Source organism: Rattus norvegicus, chromosome 15 (genome assembly GCF_036323735.1).
Source record: "Rattus norvegicus strain BN/NHsdMcwi chromosome 15, GRCr8, whole genome shotgun sequence".
NCBI lineage: Eukaryota > Metazoa > Chordata > Mammalia > Rodentia > Muridae > Rattus > Rattus norvegicus.
The window spans coordinates 3240291-3257900 of NC_086033.1; the positions used below are offsets into that span (position 1 = coordinate 3240291).

Sequence of the window (17610 nt, forward strand, 5' to 3'; positions counted from 1 at the left end):
AGGGAGAGGCAGGTCTAAATGTGCAAAGTTAGCACACTTGCCTAGCGTTGGCAAAATCCTGGACTTGACCAATACCACGGATTCACACAGCAAACCAGAATACTACCTCGCAGGGGCAAAGAATATTATTAACGCACAGAAGAGCGAACTAACTGAACAGAAGCTTTAGAAACAGTCTCACCGCCTCATTTAAAGGATGTATTTCTGATCATTGTATTCCTTTTATTTAATTATTCATACTTTAATGCATTTGTGTGCTTTACTATGTGGGACACATACTCTAATGACTAGGAGAAGCCTAGAATTAAATTTACATATGTATTTTTACTGCAGAAACAGAGTAATCAATATTCATGAATATGTTAATATACAGAATGAATTCCACAGGATAAAAGTACAACATGATTTAAAAGCAAAGGAATAGTTTTTACAGGGAAAAAGAGCGTGTATATTTTTGTAAAGAGTGTTGTATAGGATCACCATGGAAATTCGGATTCACAGAAACGGTGACTCGTCAGTTTTATTCAGTTACAAAAATCATAAATATCAATGTCTGTGAGAGTATCTGTTTATCAATTCATGTCTATGGAACATAAACATCTAAACGTCTGAAGTAGCCCCGTGGGACATTCACACAGTACGCGGTGCATCACTCAAGAGGCATTAACCAAAGCCAGTCTTTCCGGGCTCGGCGGAGAGAGAGTTTCTTGTCTTCTCGGTCTCACAATTCGGCAAGCAAGAGGAAAGTAAGTTGTATGACCTGTAACACTGGCAGTGGCGGGAAAGGAAATAGTTTCCTCCTTATATGACCGGGAAGAAGCAGTTTTTATCTGTTCCTCTACTGCCTTGTCCCCCTCCCATCTCGCCTCCCGGCTCTTTCCTCATAAATGACATTCTCTTCTAGACTGTCACGGTAAGGACCTGAAAGGAATCAAAGGGGACCAGAAGAGAGGACCCACACTAGACAAGCAGCAGGCAGAAAATGCTCTGATTTCCATCAGCCTGCCACACAGGTCCGCAACACCGAGTGGGAGACGCCCACGTGACTCTGCCCACGTGACTGTGCGCTTGGCAGAGGTTATGCAAAGCTTTACAGCAGTCTCTGCTCTTACCAGTTCCAAACCAGGTAATGGGTCTAGCAGATCTGAAAACTTTCTCCTTCATCATCTTGCCTGATTTTGGTTAATTTTATCTTCCTTCTATGACCTGACACTTCATACTGCTTCCTAGGAGACTGTCTGGTAATGTATTCTGTCTGTAGTTTACATAAAACACAAGACACACACACACACACACACACACACACACACACACACACACACCCACCCTCAATTCTGATACCAACTCCAAACTTGGATGGTTTCTAAAGCCACGTCTGGATTAAATTATTTACCACGAGTACTCATGAGAATCACTGTGAACTTCTAAATTTAAATTCTGACTTTTACTGTCCCTCCCCAAGGAGCTGGGCTATTTCACTCTCTCACTATCCATATACAACAACGTGGCATCGGGGATCTTCAGAATTTCAGCAGGCAGAGGTTTCACTGAGGTGACTTTACATGGGCATGATGCACTGCTCACATAATTGAACTCAAGTCACCTGAACTTCAAGCAGAAGGCCCTGAGCCCCGACAAGCTCCCACACTCCACTGTTCTGGGCCAGGCCCACTCCCTAACGCCGTGTGTGGCCTGTCTCTTCCCTAAACAAGAAAGTGAGTACACACTTGTTAGGTATAACGATGTAAATGATTACCCAGAAGTCAGACCTCGGTTTGGTCACTTTCTCTCCCTGTGCCGGGCACTTGCTTGTTTATTTACATATGTGTAGCTATACACATGTATGTGCCTCTGCACCTGTATTTGTGGGCTGTTTCTCACTGAAATATCCATCATAAATACCAACTTCACCCAGTTGTAGTTAGGCAAATAACTATTACACGAGATTAAAACAGCCTGTGCCCACAAACTACTGTTCTTGTTGCCTAAAAGAGTATTCTAACTTTTAAGGCTATAGTAGTCTTTTGTTTACGAATCACCAAGGAAATCATAAAATGTGGCGATTTGCTTGCCTATGTAATTTAAAGACATTTCAAAGCTCAAAATTAAACTCTTTATAGTCATTTACAAGCAAGAGAGGTGGCTCAGAGGTTAAGAGCTCTGGCTGCTCTTCCAGAGGTCATGATTTCAATTCCCAGCAACCGAGTGGTGGCTTTCAACCATCTGTAATGGGACCCGATGCCCTCTTCTGGTGTGTCTGAAGACAGTGACAGTGTACTCACATACATAAAATAAATAAATCTAGAATGCAAACAGGGAAAGCACCTTTTAAAGACATATACAATCAGTATACACGTGGAACTAAGGTTTATTTTACAACCTAAAGTCATCACCTTTAACCCACTTTGAAAGGCAGTAAACTATAATTACCAATACGAATAGAAGGGAGCCCTGTCACCAAGACGACAGATTATACTTATCTCTGAATATTCCATTCTGTTGTTACTTGTTGGGATGCTGGCACCCAGAACTGGTGCTAGACCCATGCTACATGTGTGCTCAGCCACTGAACCATACTCCCGAAGGTTTGTGTTTTGTTTTGCCTCGTTTTTTGGAAGGGGTGGATGTTTTAGCAGTTTTGCTGTGTCACTTAGGCTGCCCTAGAACTTGCTTTGTGGCTCAGGTCCGCCTACCGCTCATTACTTGGCTTGGGGTAGCCTTAAATGTTAATCTTCTTGTGTGTGTACGTGTGCATGCGTGTGCATGTTCGTGTGAGTATAGGCATACATATGCTATGTGCAGCCCAGGAGCTAGAATCAGAGATAACTCTGAGACTTGGTTCTCTTTCCACAGTGGTTTTCAGAGACCACACTCAGGCTGGCAGGTGTACAGAGCAAGCACCTTCTCAGGCTGAGCCATCCCCTTGCCTGGCCCTCAGTGTTTCTGAGAAACAAAACTACAAGAAAAAAAAAAAAAATCCAAAACTGAACTTCCCACTGGGTTCTTCCGAGAATGAGGCAAAGCGCGACTTGTTCTCTGTCTGTGTCGGGACAAAGACACAGTGTAGGGAAGTTTCACACGGGGTGTGGTGGCACACACCTTCCATGGCAGCACTAGGAAGGCAGAGGCAGGCAGATCTGTTAGGTTTGAGGCCAGCCTGGCCTACATAGGAAGACCCTGTTTCAAAAATTTTTTAAAAAGTGGGGAGGGGTCTATAACCATTTGTGAGATTGAGATACAAATATAACTCCCTAAAGCCACATACAACAAAATGGTGGTGTAGAATTTCAACATCTTTTCCTACTTGAACTTAGCAAAAGACAATGGGATGGACAGCAGAAAGTAGAAGGTAGGATGGTGAGAAGGTGTTAGCTTGCCTCTAACCCACACAAAATACCTCCCACATGAGGTTAAAGTCAGAGATCTGAATTAGGCTTATTCCTTACGGTAGTTAACTTTTAAAATGATAAGGATAAAACTACCCATTCCACAGGGCTGCTACCCAAGCCCATCCTATGTAATAAATACCCACCTCTCCCCGCTCTTTGGAAGGCTTCTACCTCTGCAAAAATTCAGCTAGCTCAGGGGGGAGGCATTTTAAAACATACATAACTTTTATAAGTCTTTTTAAAGACAGAAGCAAACATTTTACATTTGACATGTGTTCTTTCTCTGATGACTAGTGTAAGACCTGCAAGGTCCTTAAGGAGATTGTGGGTGACATCCAAAGAGCCCAAGGGTGGTGCCATGACCACACGCTGTTGACAGAATACAGCTGGGCACAGCCGGACCATTAAACACGTCTACTGACGGCAAACCACCACCAAAGGATGGAGCAAGGAAAACTTCCTTAAAAAGAAGAAGAAGAAGGGGGTGGAGGGGGGAGAAGGAGGAGGAGGAGGGAAGAAGAAGAAGAAGGAGGAGGAGGAGGAGGGGGAGGAAAAGGAGGAAGAGGAGGAGGAGGAGGAGGAGAAGAAAGAAAGAAAGAAAGGAAGGAAGGAAGGAAGGAAGGAAGGAAGGAAGGAAGAAAGAAAGAAAGAAAGAAAGAAAGAGAGAGAAAGAAAGAAAGAAAAGAAAAGAATAGAAAAGGAGCTAGAACTAGTGCAGACATTTCCAACAAGGCCCATGTCCCTGCAGACAATCATGTAGTTAGTTTACCTCTGTGTGTTTGGGGAGTGGGGGGGTTAGAACAGAGGGAGGGCAAAAGTGTTCACCACCACCACCACCTGCAGACTGCTGATCGACCGACATTCAGGAGGCTTATAAAGAAACAGAGTAAGTTGGGGATTTAGCTCAGTGGTAGAGCGCTTGCCTAGCAAGCACAAGGCTCTGGGTTCGGTCCCCAGCTCCGAAAAAAAGAAAAAAGAAAAAAGAAACTGAGTAAGAGTGAATCACATAGTCAAGATGAAAACGACAGCCAAAAGTTACACAATTTGTGAAAACAGTGTTTTAGCTTCTCATCAGCAAAGCAGATATGAGAAGGAAAGGGTACAACTGGATTTTAAGCCCAAATGTATTATAAAACAACTATATTCTTCATGATCTTAAACAGTTATTCATATCGTGACAGGAAATTTCAGAATGTGTCACTGCTGGGCCCCTGGCCACATCTACAAACTGGCCCGTTACATTTCCTCTTCCCACCACCCCACTGTGATTTTCCCAGCTGGGTGACCAGTGACATCCTACTATCAAAACACAGTGAGCGCTGTTAAGGCATGTTTCACTATGTTTGCAATGCGTCTCTTCCCATAAACTCATGTACCTCTTGGGACTTCATCCCCATCTCCTGCTAATAAGCTCAGTGTTTCTCCCTACCTAGACTCCTTCCATAACTACTTTTCCTGGTGAGTCTTGGTTTTTAGAAGACACTTATTAAAATTTTTGAAGGTGGATTTAAGAAACGAAACCATGGCAGAGCACTTCACAGGCCAATGTATAAATATATAGCGATAACAGTATGGGTGTCTGTGCAGCAAAAGCATCCCGAGTGTTACCAGCAATGACTGAAGTCACAGCAGTGAGCGGCAAACCACATCATACGTAAATAGGTCAAAAGCGCCTATCAGTAAGGTTAATAGCTGTACAGACTGGGCTTATTGTAACTGTAGTACTATGAAAGACAATCTAAGACTCTGATGACATATATCAAAACCTCCACGGGATAGGAGGGTAGATACAAGATGGTTCAGCAGGTAAAATCACTTGTCACCAAGCCTCAAGACCTGAGTTCAAGGCTGGGACCTCACAAGAAAAGAATCAACTCCTCAAAGCTGTACACACCTTCTCCTTCTCCATCCATTCCTCCTCCTTCCTCCCCCGCCCCCCTACACACACACACACACACACACACACACACACACACACAATTCATAAGCTAGGCATAGTGACGCATACCTGTAATCTTAGCACTCAGAAAGCTGAGGCAGGAGGATCACTAATTGAGGCCAGCCTGGACAATTTAATGAGACCTAGTCTCAGCCAAATCACCTTGATATGTTACCACTTCAACAACCCAAAGAACTGAGATCTGGAGAGTTTATCCCTTACAAATGCAGATGTACAAACAAGACATCTATCTCCTCCTTTACTGAGGACGTCTCAGTAGTTTTACACACCTGCACACGCTTAAATGTAAAGTGACTGACTGCTGTGACACAACACTTCTGGAGTTGAATTCGCAGACTGCGAATCACAGATTATAAATCTCTAAGGTTCCTTTGTAACTTGGTTCCAGTGCTGGAAATGATATGAAGACCAACGCATAGCGCGCTGGATTGAAAACGAAGAACAAGGATGGTAATTTAAACTAGTGGGCAGCAGTTAGCTCTCTGTAGCCACGCTGAGCTGGTGCCTGCCTGGTCCTGCTCAGCCTTATCTCCACCTCTGGGTGATGGAGCAAGCCTGTGTTCCTACAATTCCCCAGAAGTGAATAAGCCTCAGGCCATCAGCAAAACACGTCTCAGATCCACACGTGCATTGTGCACATCACGGAGAGACACTTCCTGAGGGAGTGGGCGGACAGCATGGGCACTAAAACACCACCTGCCACTCGTAAAGCTAAATCAGAAGAAAACGCCAAGGAAGGAAAGCGGCTAATTAGTGGGCGGTGAACAAACTGGGAAGACGGGAAGGAGAGCGGCTAACTAGTAGGCGGAGGACAAACCAGGAAGATGGGCTGTCCACAGGGAGGGAAATGACCAACTGAGGTGCACTCCCCCATCCCCCCGTGTTTTCCCTTTTATTGAAAATGGATTCTTTTCCTATACTAGAGTGCATTTCAAACTCTCACCAAGTGTACTAAATCTTCCCATGAAAATCTGCCAAGTGCTCTGACTTTTCCAGAAAGTCATGAACACACAAACATGCAAATGCCTTCTCAGGCATTTCTGCAATTCTCAGTTCCACCTGGAGCAAGAGCAAGCAGGTTTTAAAAACCCAACAGCAGAGACCAGTTTTGAAACTGACAACTACTGGACAAAGTGAAACATGTAGTCTTTCTGACAGAAGCAGAAGGTATGTAAGAGTCTAGGAGGAGAAGGCCACACAGGGTTCTGTGGTCAGGCCACCTGCCAACAAGCCATACGACCTGAGTTCAATCCCAAAGGCTCACAGGTAGAAAGAGAACCTATTCCGCAAGTTGTTCTCTGATCTCCATGTGCACTCTAACGTACATAAGCAAGCACAGAGACACACACGATAAATAATAAGTAAATAAAATGCCCTTTTTTTTTTGAGACAGGGTCTCTCTGTGTATCCCTCACTGTCCTGGAACTTGCTCTGTAGACCAGGCTGGCCTTGAACTCAGAGATGCCTCTGCCTCCAGAGCTTTGTCTGTGTGTGTGTGTGTGTGTGTGTGTGTGTGTGTGTGTGTGTGTGTGTGTAGTAGAGCGCCTGCCTGCCATGTGAAGGCTCTAGGTTCAACACTCACTAGTGCAAAAATAAGGCTTTCATCTCTAACACTCCAATCTCTGGGAATTTTACCATTTGATGTTTTGTAGCCCTGAAGGCATCTCCATATTAGCAAGTATCTTTCACTGTCTCTTCAGAACGCTGGTCTTGTTGAATCCTCATTTTGTGAAGGATGTTTGCACTGCACCATGAGTTAAGGTGCAGACTGAGTAATCGTAAGGAGAGATTTATTGGGTTTTATTTGGGGATTTTGTTCGTTTAGCTGGCTTGTTCTGGTTTCTCCCAGTGTAGACGAGGCTGGCCTTAACTTATGACTCCTTTTCGTGTTCCTGACCACGGTCTAGAAGTTGTAAGCATGCCCCACCACACCTTCTTGTAGTTTTCACGTTTCTGCTTTTGTGATCTTTAAATCCCAGCCCTTGTATTTGAGGAGTGGCTCTGCTCTAAAATTTTACAAGTACCTCATGAACTTGAGAGGCTGGCTACGGCTTGCCACTACAGTTGAGATTTTATTTTTCAAGTGCCAGTAATAACTGGCTCTCCCCTTCCTACCACATTAAGCTTCATAACTCATCACAGACTTTTTCTCTGCTTTTGAGAGATGACCTTGCATACTGTAGCCTGGGCTAACCTTGAACTCATGGTCCTTCTGCCTTAATAACAGTTTGTCACTATGCTTTAAGGATTCACTTAGACTCGTGGAGTGCTGTAATTGTAGGTATGTGCCATTACATTATCCCAGCTTTTTCTGTAAGAGAACAGTTCACGAGGTAACAGTAAGTATCTCCCATTATGTTCTTAAGTAACACAGTAAGATGGAATTATATTTGCCTCTCTGAAAACCTAATGTATACAAGTACTGGATTTCCAGAAAAAGTGAACCAACAGGGCACATACACATATTCATATACTGATAAATGAAAAGAATTTACCGCAGGAATAAACTGCTGTGGCTATGGAGGTAAAGAAGTTCTAGAAGAGGTCATCTGCAAGGTAAGGTCTAGGATGCAGGTAAGATAACTATCAAAAACAAGGGACCCAGGGAAGGGGCAAGGGGTGTTAGAGTAAATTCTGGAATCCAAAGGCCTGGGAACCTGGAGTTCTGATATATAAGAAATCAAAAGAACACTGCCTCACAGATCCAATAGACCAGTGACTTTTATGTGTTATCTGCAAACTCAGGCTGATTTTGGGCGATGGGCCACAATGACAGATAGACCTTCCCTATCCAGTCCACTCTCAGATTCACCAACTAATCTCTGGAAACATTGTATGCATACACATCAAACGACGTTATTCTGGATACCTATGTGGATTCAACTAGTCTACAAAAAAACAAAAAAGACTTCTGCTGCTCACACAGCTTGTCAGACCCCAGACCAACCTCCCAGTGAAAATCAAATTTCAGAGATTTCATCTTTCCAGATTTAAAACTTTGAGATTTTAACCTTTTAGGACTGTCCTCTAGGGAATTTTTAGACTTCGGGAATTTTAGACCGATAACTTCGATCACTGGACATGGGGGGTCACGTGCCTTTAATCCCAGCATTCAGGAGGCAAAGGCAGGCAAACAGACCTCTATGGGTTTAAGGCCAGCCTCCCAGAGAAAAAACCCTTTAGAAATTCTCTTAGAATTTCAGAACTGTCCTTGGTGACCACAATCAGTACCAGGAGAATAAATCCCACACAAAGTGTACAGCCACAAGGGTAAATATACAATTTTGTAACAGCATCCAAGCTGCCATCTGGGGTGTGGCTTGGTTGATAACATGAACAAATACCTCAGTTTGATCCAAAGCCCTGAACAAACCAAGCAGAGCGGTGTGTGTTTGCAACCCCAACACTTGAAAGGCTGACGTAGGAAGATGGCAAGTGTTTGAGGTGAGCCTGGGCTATAGAGCAATTTCCAGTTCTGCCTGGGGCAGAGAGATAAGACCCTGCCTTGGAAAGGAAAATAATTAACTAAGCCAAGGAGAGTGACATAGTTACAATAAAAAATCCAAGCCCTAGAGAAGTTATATTCTCAAAGGGTTGAGGCCAACCAACTTTTAGGCCAGCCAAGAATATATACTAAGACTGATCAGGAAGAGACAGACAGACAGACAGACAGACAGACAGACAGACAGACAGAAGAGATAAGACAAGACAGAGAAGAGTCTGGAGATGTTACTTTTTTCTTTTCTTTTCTTTTTTTTTTTTAATGGTTTTTCAAAACAAGGTTTCTTTATGTAGCCCTGGCTGTCCTAGAACTAGCTCTGTAGACAGGCTGTCCCTCCTCAAACTCACAGATATCCACCTGCCTCTGCCTCCCTTTGCTGGGATTAGAAGTGTGTGCCTCCGCTGCCTGACTGGAGATAGAACTTACTAGTGAAGCGCTTGTCTAGTGTGTGAGACCTTGGATTGTCAGATTTAAAACAAAAAATCCCACGTGACATTCAGATCTGTATTCACTCTCAATCCTACCATATACCCACTTATAATGTATTTTTATTTATACAAGTGATTCATTTATAAATGACTTACACGGATTTTGTGGTGACATTTACAATCAACTTTAAATATATACTAAACATATCTCACACATGCTTTCTCTACCTACCAACTTCCCAGTAAAAATGATTTACATCTGTGAGAAAATATGCAATTCTTCAACCAGCCTAACTAAAACAGGGTATTTTTACTTCTTATGTCGATTTTTCCCAACGGCCATTCCATTAGCTTCTGTAGGATGATGTCATTGCACAGGTGAAGGCAGGTACAAGATAGAGCAAGGCCTGTCATTGGACCAGAAGGAAGGATGGGCGGGAGGAAAGTTTTAGAGAGAGGAGGAGCAGCGGAGAGAACACGGAGGCTGACATTGAGATTCCACTCTGTGTATTTGCAGGTTGTTATGAATGTTCTTAAGGGATGGATGTGTACAGGGCTTTGTGTGTTTAGATGAGCAAACTGTATGTTATCTAGGCGGGCAGTTATATATCATCAATTAGATCAGAGTTTATTGGGTTCTTTCATGTGGCAATTTGAGTTCAAGAGAGTGTGTAGTGGTCGGACGCACTGGGCCGCCACGGAGTTGGGATGTGTATGTCTGGCATGGTGGCAACCTGCCTTGGGAACTAGATGGGTAGAGAGAGTGTTGCCAGGCTCAGAGAGTAGCCATGGGCAGTGTGACATGGGATAGAGCTCAGCGGGCAAGACGCTTTGCTTCGGGAGATGAAAATACCTTAGAGATGTCATGGGGCACTACCGTGCCTAGTGCAGGATAAAAGAAACAATGTTTCAAGTTTACCACGACAAGTTTCCTCCTTCCTCTTTTGTGACTTTCTTCTACTACATATACCTTACAAAATCCTTCCCTTTTACGCCAGTGAATGCGTCCTCTCCTTACCCTCCATGAGACCAATGCCCATCCGAAGGTGTGCACGGATTCCACGGCTCCCTAAGCTGTTTCCTCAGTATGACACAGGAGCCTACTTTTCCCCTAATCACAAACAAGCCTCTTAATTTCCAGCTCTGACATTTTGCCAAATTGGATGTATCAGAGCTGATTAACTTAATTCTGTTCTTATTTTCAGTTAAAGATCCTTATTTTGTTCTTACTTCAGAGAAAAACGACCTTTTATAATAATAATGAGGATATTTCAAAAAAAATTAACGCAAGTAAGTAATTATTCCATTTATTTTTTTAATTATATTTTTAACCTACAACCATGCTTGTTGTATTGTGAAAATATGTCAATTTTAGAAAAGCTAGCATCTTTCCAGTTCAAGAGCTAAAGTGGTGGGGGCTGGAAAGATGGCTCAGTGGGCAAGCGCTTGCTTTGAGAACCTCAATGTGGATCCCAGCACCCACATAGAAGCCAAGCACAGAGGTGCACATCTGGAGGTGCACAAAATCAGCAGGACTCAACCTGTGGGTCTCAACCCCTTCGGGGCTGCATATCAGAGATTCACATTATAATTCAGAACAGTGGCAATTATGGTAGGGGGTCCCCATAACATGAGAACTGTATTAAAGGGTCACAGCATTAGGAAGGGTGAGAACCACTTCTAAGTACTAGATATCAAACCATCATATGACTTGCTCCCTTCCTGAGGATTGTCTTGATTCTGTGTGTGTGTGTGTGTGTGTGTATGTGTGTATGTGTGTGTGTGTGTGTGTGTGTGTGTGTGTGTGTGTGTGTGTGCGCGCATATACACATTCATGTGTGATGGTACTGAACCCAGAGACCTATAAAAGCTAGGCAAGCACCCTACTATATACTACATCCCGAGACCTCAATTTCCAGACAGTGTCTTCTGATGCAAAAAAGTTTCATATTTTCAATAAGGCCCATCTTATTTTTTTTCTCTTATTGCTTGTGCTTTTACTAATATTGAATTTTTTGTAATCGTAAAACCTAGACAATGATTTAACCTGGTTTTTTTCTAAGCTTTATTCAGCTTTAGTTCTTAAGTTCAGGGTTTCACTTCATTTTGAGTTAATTTTTCTATGGAGTATGAAGAAAGAACTCAGCATCACTATCTCGGATGTGGAAATGCAGTTATCCCAGCACTATTTTGTTTTGTGCTTCTTGTCTGTCTGTTTCCAGATATTATCTCATGTAACTCAGGGGGCCCCAAACCTATTTTGTAGCAGGCCTGCCTCAGACTTGCAGTGAACCTCCTGACCCTGTCTTCTGAGTGCCTGGATTACAGGAATGTACCCCCATACCTGTTCTACAACAAAGTTTAACTGGAAAATGTAATAGAAATAAACAAAATATATTTCCGAAAGGGTACTATGGTAATTTATTACTCAATAAATATCAGTCAACTAAAGAAATTTCAATTTCCTAAGTTTCCCTCCAACTGAGGTTGATATATGGTAAATCTTATTATCAGAAATGTTTTGTTGGGGCTGGAGAGATGGCGCAGCGGTTAAGAGCACCCGACTGCTCTTCCAGAGGTCCTGAGTTCAATTCCCAGCAACCACATGGTGGCTCACAACCATCTGTAAAGAGATCCGATGCCCTCTTCTGGTGTATCTGAAGACAGCTACAGTGTACTTATATATAATAAATGAATAAATAAATCTTTAAAAAAAAAAAAAAGAAATGTTTTGTTATTGATAGGGTATTTCTGCATTATCTATGTATTTATTGTGTGTGTATGAGTATGTGCGTATGTCATGTGTGTGCGTGTGTGTGCATGTGTGCATGTGTGTATGTGTGTGCATGTGTGTGAGCATGTGTGTGTATGTGTGTGTGCGTGTGTGTGTGCATGTGTGTATGTGTGTGTGCATGTATGCTTGTGTGTGTATGTGCGTGTGTGTATGTGTGTGTGGGTCAGAGAACAACTTGCAGGAATTACTTTTCTCCTTCCACTATGTAGATCTCAGATTAAACTTGGGTCGTCAGCCTGGGAGGGGAGTGTCTCTACCCACTGAGCGAGCCCCAAGCACACTACCACAGTTCAATCACCCTTCAGGGATGTAGTATACATGAATACTTACTTATCAAGGAAATCTTTGTCTACCACAGCAGAGATGTCAAGAAGAGGATTCCCCATTCCAAACAGCACATTTTCACTAGAAAGGGAAAAGGATAAAAAAAGGTTAGAAAATGCAAATATGAAAATAAATACCTTTACTCGAACATAAGCCTCACATGATATTTGATTAAACCTCTAATTTGCCAATGGCACGTAAGACAGTATTTTAGAGACAATACGAAGCTGTTACTGGGCTGGCAGGACTGCTCAGTGGTTAAGGGAACATGTTGCTCATGCAAAGGACCTGGGTTTTGTTCACAGCATCCACACAGTGGATCACAACCACCTGTAACTCCAGTTCCTGGGGGGCCAACATCCTCTACTGCCCTCCAGAGGCACTACATGCATATGATGTGCATATTATCCATGTAGGAAAAAAGATTTAAAAAGATGAAATAAAACTGAAACATAACAAAAGAGGGAGATGACCTTATCATTCTTGTCATAACGGTGAATCACCAATGGTGTTTATGTGAGGTTAATAGAAGCCAGAGTCATTTGGGAAGGACCCTTAACTAAAATGTTCTGAGTGATGATTGATGTGTGAGGGCTCAGGTCACTGTGGGCAGTGCCACCCCTGAGCTGGTGACCCTGGCTGCTATCAGAAAGCACCCGAGCAAGCCACGGGGAGCAAGCCAGTGAGCTGCACCCCTCGATAGCTTCTCACTAGTCCCTGCACCAAGTCCCTTCAATGACAAACTGTCATCAGGACATGTCAGATGAAATAAGCCCTTCCCTCCCCAGGTTGTTTGTGGTTGTGGTATTTTAGCAACAGAAACCCCAAGACAAACACTAATCCAGATAACATCTTGAGTAATGAAAATGCTATATAAGAAGGCATTTATTCTTATCTTGTTCTATCAGCTATAACTAATCCAGTATGTCTGACCCCAAAACTGTAGCTGACCCACTCTGCCATTAAAGATGTGTGACACCATCCTGGGATCACACTCCTACTTTAAACACACAGTGTCACTGTCGTTACTCTTTAAAACTTATCTGTGTAGCCCAGGCTGGCCTTGAACTCGTGATCCTCCTGTCTCTGCCTCCTTCAGCAAATCCTACCTGCATGCACCATCACAACCAGACAGACTCCAGAGAATCAAATAACCCTGTTAAAAATGGGGTGTGGAGCTAAACAAAGAATTCTCAGCTGAGGAATATCGAACGGCTAAGAAGCACCTAAAGAAATGTTCAACATCCTTAGTCATCAGGGAAATGCAAATCAAAACAACCTTGAGATTCCACCTCACAGCAGTCAGAATGGCTAAATTCAAAACTCAGGTGACAGCAGATGCTGGCGAGGATGTGGAGAAAGGGGAACACTCCTCCATTGTTGGTGGGATTGTAAGCTGGTACAACCACTCTGGAAATCAGTCTGGAGGTTCCTCAGAAAATTGGACATTCCACTACCTGAGGAGCCAGCTATACCACTCCTGGGCATATAACCAAAAGATGCACCAACATACAACAAAGACACATGCTCCACCATGTTCATAGTAGCCTTATTTATAATAGCCAGAAGCTGGAAAGAACCCAGATGCCCTTCAACAGAGGAATGGATACAGGAAATGTAGTACATCTACACAATGGAGTACTACTCAGCTATTAGCAATCCTGATAGCCAAGATGTGAAATACCACCATTCAAACAGGAGGATCTCTGTAAGTTCAAAGTTAGCCTTTGAACTTCATATTATATATTTTATATACATAGCTATTCAAATGTAGAGATACACTTTGATATATAAATTCAAACTACACATTCACTTTAGAAATACACTTTAAATATACGTGTAGTCAAGATATATTTTATATATGAGAACAAGGAAAGTGTGAAATGGTTGGGAGACAGATGGCATCAAGTCAGCAGTCAGTCGAGACGTGACTTGCAGCGTATATTAGCAGCAGACAAAGTTCACTTTAAAATGTGCAGATATACAGATAAATGATGTCAGGGATTTCATGAAAATTAATGTCATTTCATCAAGAAACGTAACAATACAAAGCACATATGCACCAAATGAAATAACTCTGAACACCGGGGGGTGGGGGGGAGCACGGTGTCTCCGAACCCTAGAGCACCAGGAAGCCCAAGACCTTGCATATACAAAGTATGGTCCTATCACTGAGCTATATATCCCGGCCCTAAACACAAAAACCGCATTTGGTTTTAACACCTCTCTTTCCACAGCTGACAAAAACAGGCAGGAGCAAACAGAAGCAAGAATTGCACAACTGAATCCTTGCCCTAAAGAAATGAAATCTTAACTACACGGAAACCTACACGTACATGCTCATGTCCATAATGAAGCAGGGCAGAAAGGCAGGGGAACCTTGAGAGGAAAGGGAGCCCCACCCCCTCCGCCTTTCGCCCTGGAATCCAGTTAGAGCCTCCTGCCAGCAGAGAAGCAAGATTTCCACACAGCACAACCAATCACTCACAGTTCTTCTCCCATCCCTGCTGCAAGCCAGAAATGTCTCAGGAATCTCATCAGAAACTGTATTTGCAGAGGAAAAGATTATAACACTCACTGCACAACCCTAGTGGCTCCTGGGTAACCTTATCAGACTACAATTCCCTCCATGGCTTCTCTGAGCCTTCTCCCTTATCTCACTTATCAGCGATGGCTGAAAGGGAAGGTTTCCCAACAGCCTCTCGAGAGAGAACTTGACAGCCATGAAAATGGTATACACTGCTAATGCTGAGACGATTAATTTTGCCTCTCCGTTGAGAAGCCACACCTACACATGGGTATCTTTCTTTCCCATGCTATCCTTTAGGAAGCATATAGCCACACTTGGGTGTGTCTTGCTGTCTTCTGAGAGCCTCTCTTTCCCTTCATTCTCATGTTTAAGTTTATATTAAAATACCTGCATTAAGCCAACTAGGCAGTTCTTTTCCACGATGAAGGTTCAAATCTCAGTCTGCCTGGGTTGAAGTTGCCTGATTATGGGAACTCCTCACCCCTGACACTAACAGACTTATGTGTAATAGCAAAGAAGAAAACCAGGTAGTGAACTTAGCAATAAAAAAATCTAATTTACAGGATACCTAGTGATCCCACTTAACAGAATCCAAAGCAACAAAGAACTTGTAGTTACAAAACAGATCAGTAAGTGCCCAGGTTGAGTTTAGGGGAGAACATGACCAAAGAAGGACAGCGTAGTAATGCTTCTTTGTAGTGAACTAAGTTTAGTACCAATTGTGATAACAGACAAACTTGGACATGATAAGACTTATGTTAGTATACATCGCTACCAGCTAAATTTAAAAGAAAACAGGCATAGACAAAAAGTGGTAAAAACCCTACAGTCAAATTTGGAGTACTAGACTAACATTGATTTCCTGGATTTGCAAAACAGCATGGTTATGCAAAATGCATCGTTGGCAACAACTAAATGACTCCTGTTCTGGATCACGCTTTGCTTTTGCAATTTCTTAAAAGCCATCAAATATTTAAAAAGATGAAATTCCATTGCACAGGGCTGGAGAGATAGCTTCCAGAGGACCTGGGTTCAATCCCCAGTCCCACATGACGACTCACAACCACGAGTAACTCATAAATGTGGTGTACAAATATACAGGCAAGCAAAACACTAATACACATAAAATAAATAAAAAGGTTTAGAGTTCTACTATGTGCCTTATAACATTTATGGGAAGAAGGGTATAGCTGGAAACTATATTATCAAAGTAACTGGGAACCAAAAAGAACACTGCATGTTTTCCCCTCATATAGAGACCGTGGATTTTAATTTTTCTACGTGTATGAATTGGGGGTGGCTTAAGTCATAAAACAGGGACCATAAAAGAGGAAAGAGGTCAAAAGAGGAGAGTAAGGAGAAATGAAGATAACTGAATTATTGAGACAAGAAGGCAAAAAGGCTCCTGGGTAGAGGCGGGTGGTCAGCAGGAGGTGGGGGGCGGGGACAGACAGACTGCGGTGGAGGAAGACTGTGGTGGTTCAAATGAGCAATGTCCCACATAGGCTGCAGTATTTGAATTTGCGGTTCCTAGCTGGTAGTGCTGTTTGAGGAAGCTATGGAAGCTTTAGGAGGCAGAACTGTGAGGGGGAAAGTTCACCACTAGGAGCAGGCAACAGTACGGACTCTCCCTCTGGAGTTGTAAGCCAAAATAAACTCTTTGTCCCATGAGTTGTTTATGGACATGATGCTTTATATGAGCAACAGAAACATGTCATCACCAACAAAAACAAGATGTGTAGGGAGATGCCATTTTCCTAAAAACTATCTCTCAGCTCAGGAAGGAGAAGAGGTGGTGTTAAACACAAAGAGGGAATGAGAAAGGCCACAAGCTGCCTCCCCCTAAGGTGGGGTTCAAGGGGTCAGATTTGGATGTGAGGGAGACAGGACTTTCATATAGCTCAGAGGTAGGGAGGGTTCCAAACAGGGGATCTGGTGGATAAGGGAGGTAGAGTGTTACAGGAGTAGACCATAAGTTACTTCTTCCTGAGACAAGACCTGGTTGCAAGGTGGGCATAACAAGGCAGTCATTGGTGGCCATGTAACCCTTTGAAACAAGTTAGGTTCAAAAGCGAGATGTGCAAACCTTTAAAATAAAGACATGATTGCGATTCCTGGAACAGGCAGTACAGAACATTTTGTAGTTAAGGCTACCGGTGGGGCATTACCCAATCCTTGAGACACAGAGGGTTAATCATAAAGAGAAATGAACCTAGTTTGTCTTTGCTATAAGAAGGATTTTAGGCTACAGTGGAGGTAGACTGGTTCTTCAAAGGTTTATCCTGAAGCCGAGTAGGAGAGAGCATACGAGGAACATGGATTTAGGCTATACTGAGTTGCATGTACCAACATGGAAAAAACTTTCCCCAAGTCTTTATAGTAATGGAGCGAAGGCCACAGTCAAGTCACTTTTTCGGGGAGGGGGAGGCTGTTGACAAGGGTAGAGGATTAAGACAGGGTTTCTCAGTGTAGCCCTGGCTGTCCTAGAACTCACTATGTCAACCAGGCTGAGCTCAAACACAGAGATATTCTCTGCCTTTGCCTCTGGAGTGCTGGGATTAAAGGGGCGCACAACCATGCCTAGCAACGACAACTATTTTTTAAAATGGGTAAGAGCCGGCTGGCATGACTACCCACACCTATAGTCCTACCACTACACTTGAGAGACAGCAGCAAGAGGATA

General features: G+C 43.1%; 1 protein-coding gene and 1 long non-coding RNA gene across 3 annotated transcripts in view; one reads left to right on the top strand and one right to left on the bottom strand.

The window, feature by feature from the left end:
• Positions 1–17610, bottom strand: part of Adk (adenosine kinase) — a 383203-nt gene that overhangs the window by 327748 nt on the left and 37845 nt on the right. For both annotated transcript variants that reach the window (NM_012895.3, XM_006251631.3), the window contains exon 2: positions 12404–12478. In NM_012895.3, coding sequence (NP_037027.2) covers positions 12404–12478 — 75 coding nt within the window. The remainder of the gene's footprint in view (positions 1–12403; positions 12479–17610) is intronic.
• On the top strand, positions 279–12006 carry LOC120097066 (uncharacterized). Its single transcript, XR_005494247.2, has 4 exons — positions 279–746; positions 905–1126; positions 10485–10569; positions 11794–12006. It is a non-coding gene; the product is annotated as an uncharacterized LOC120097066 (long non-coding RNA).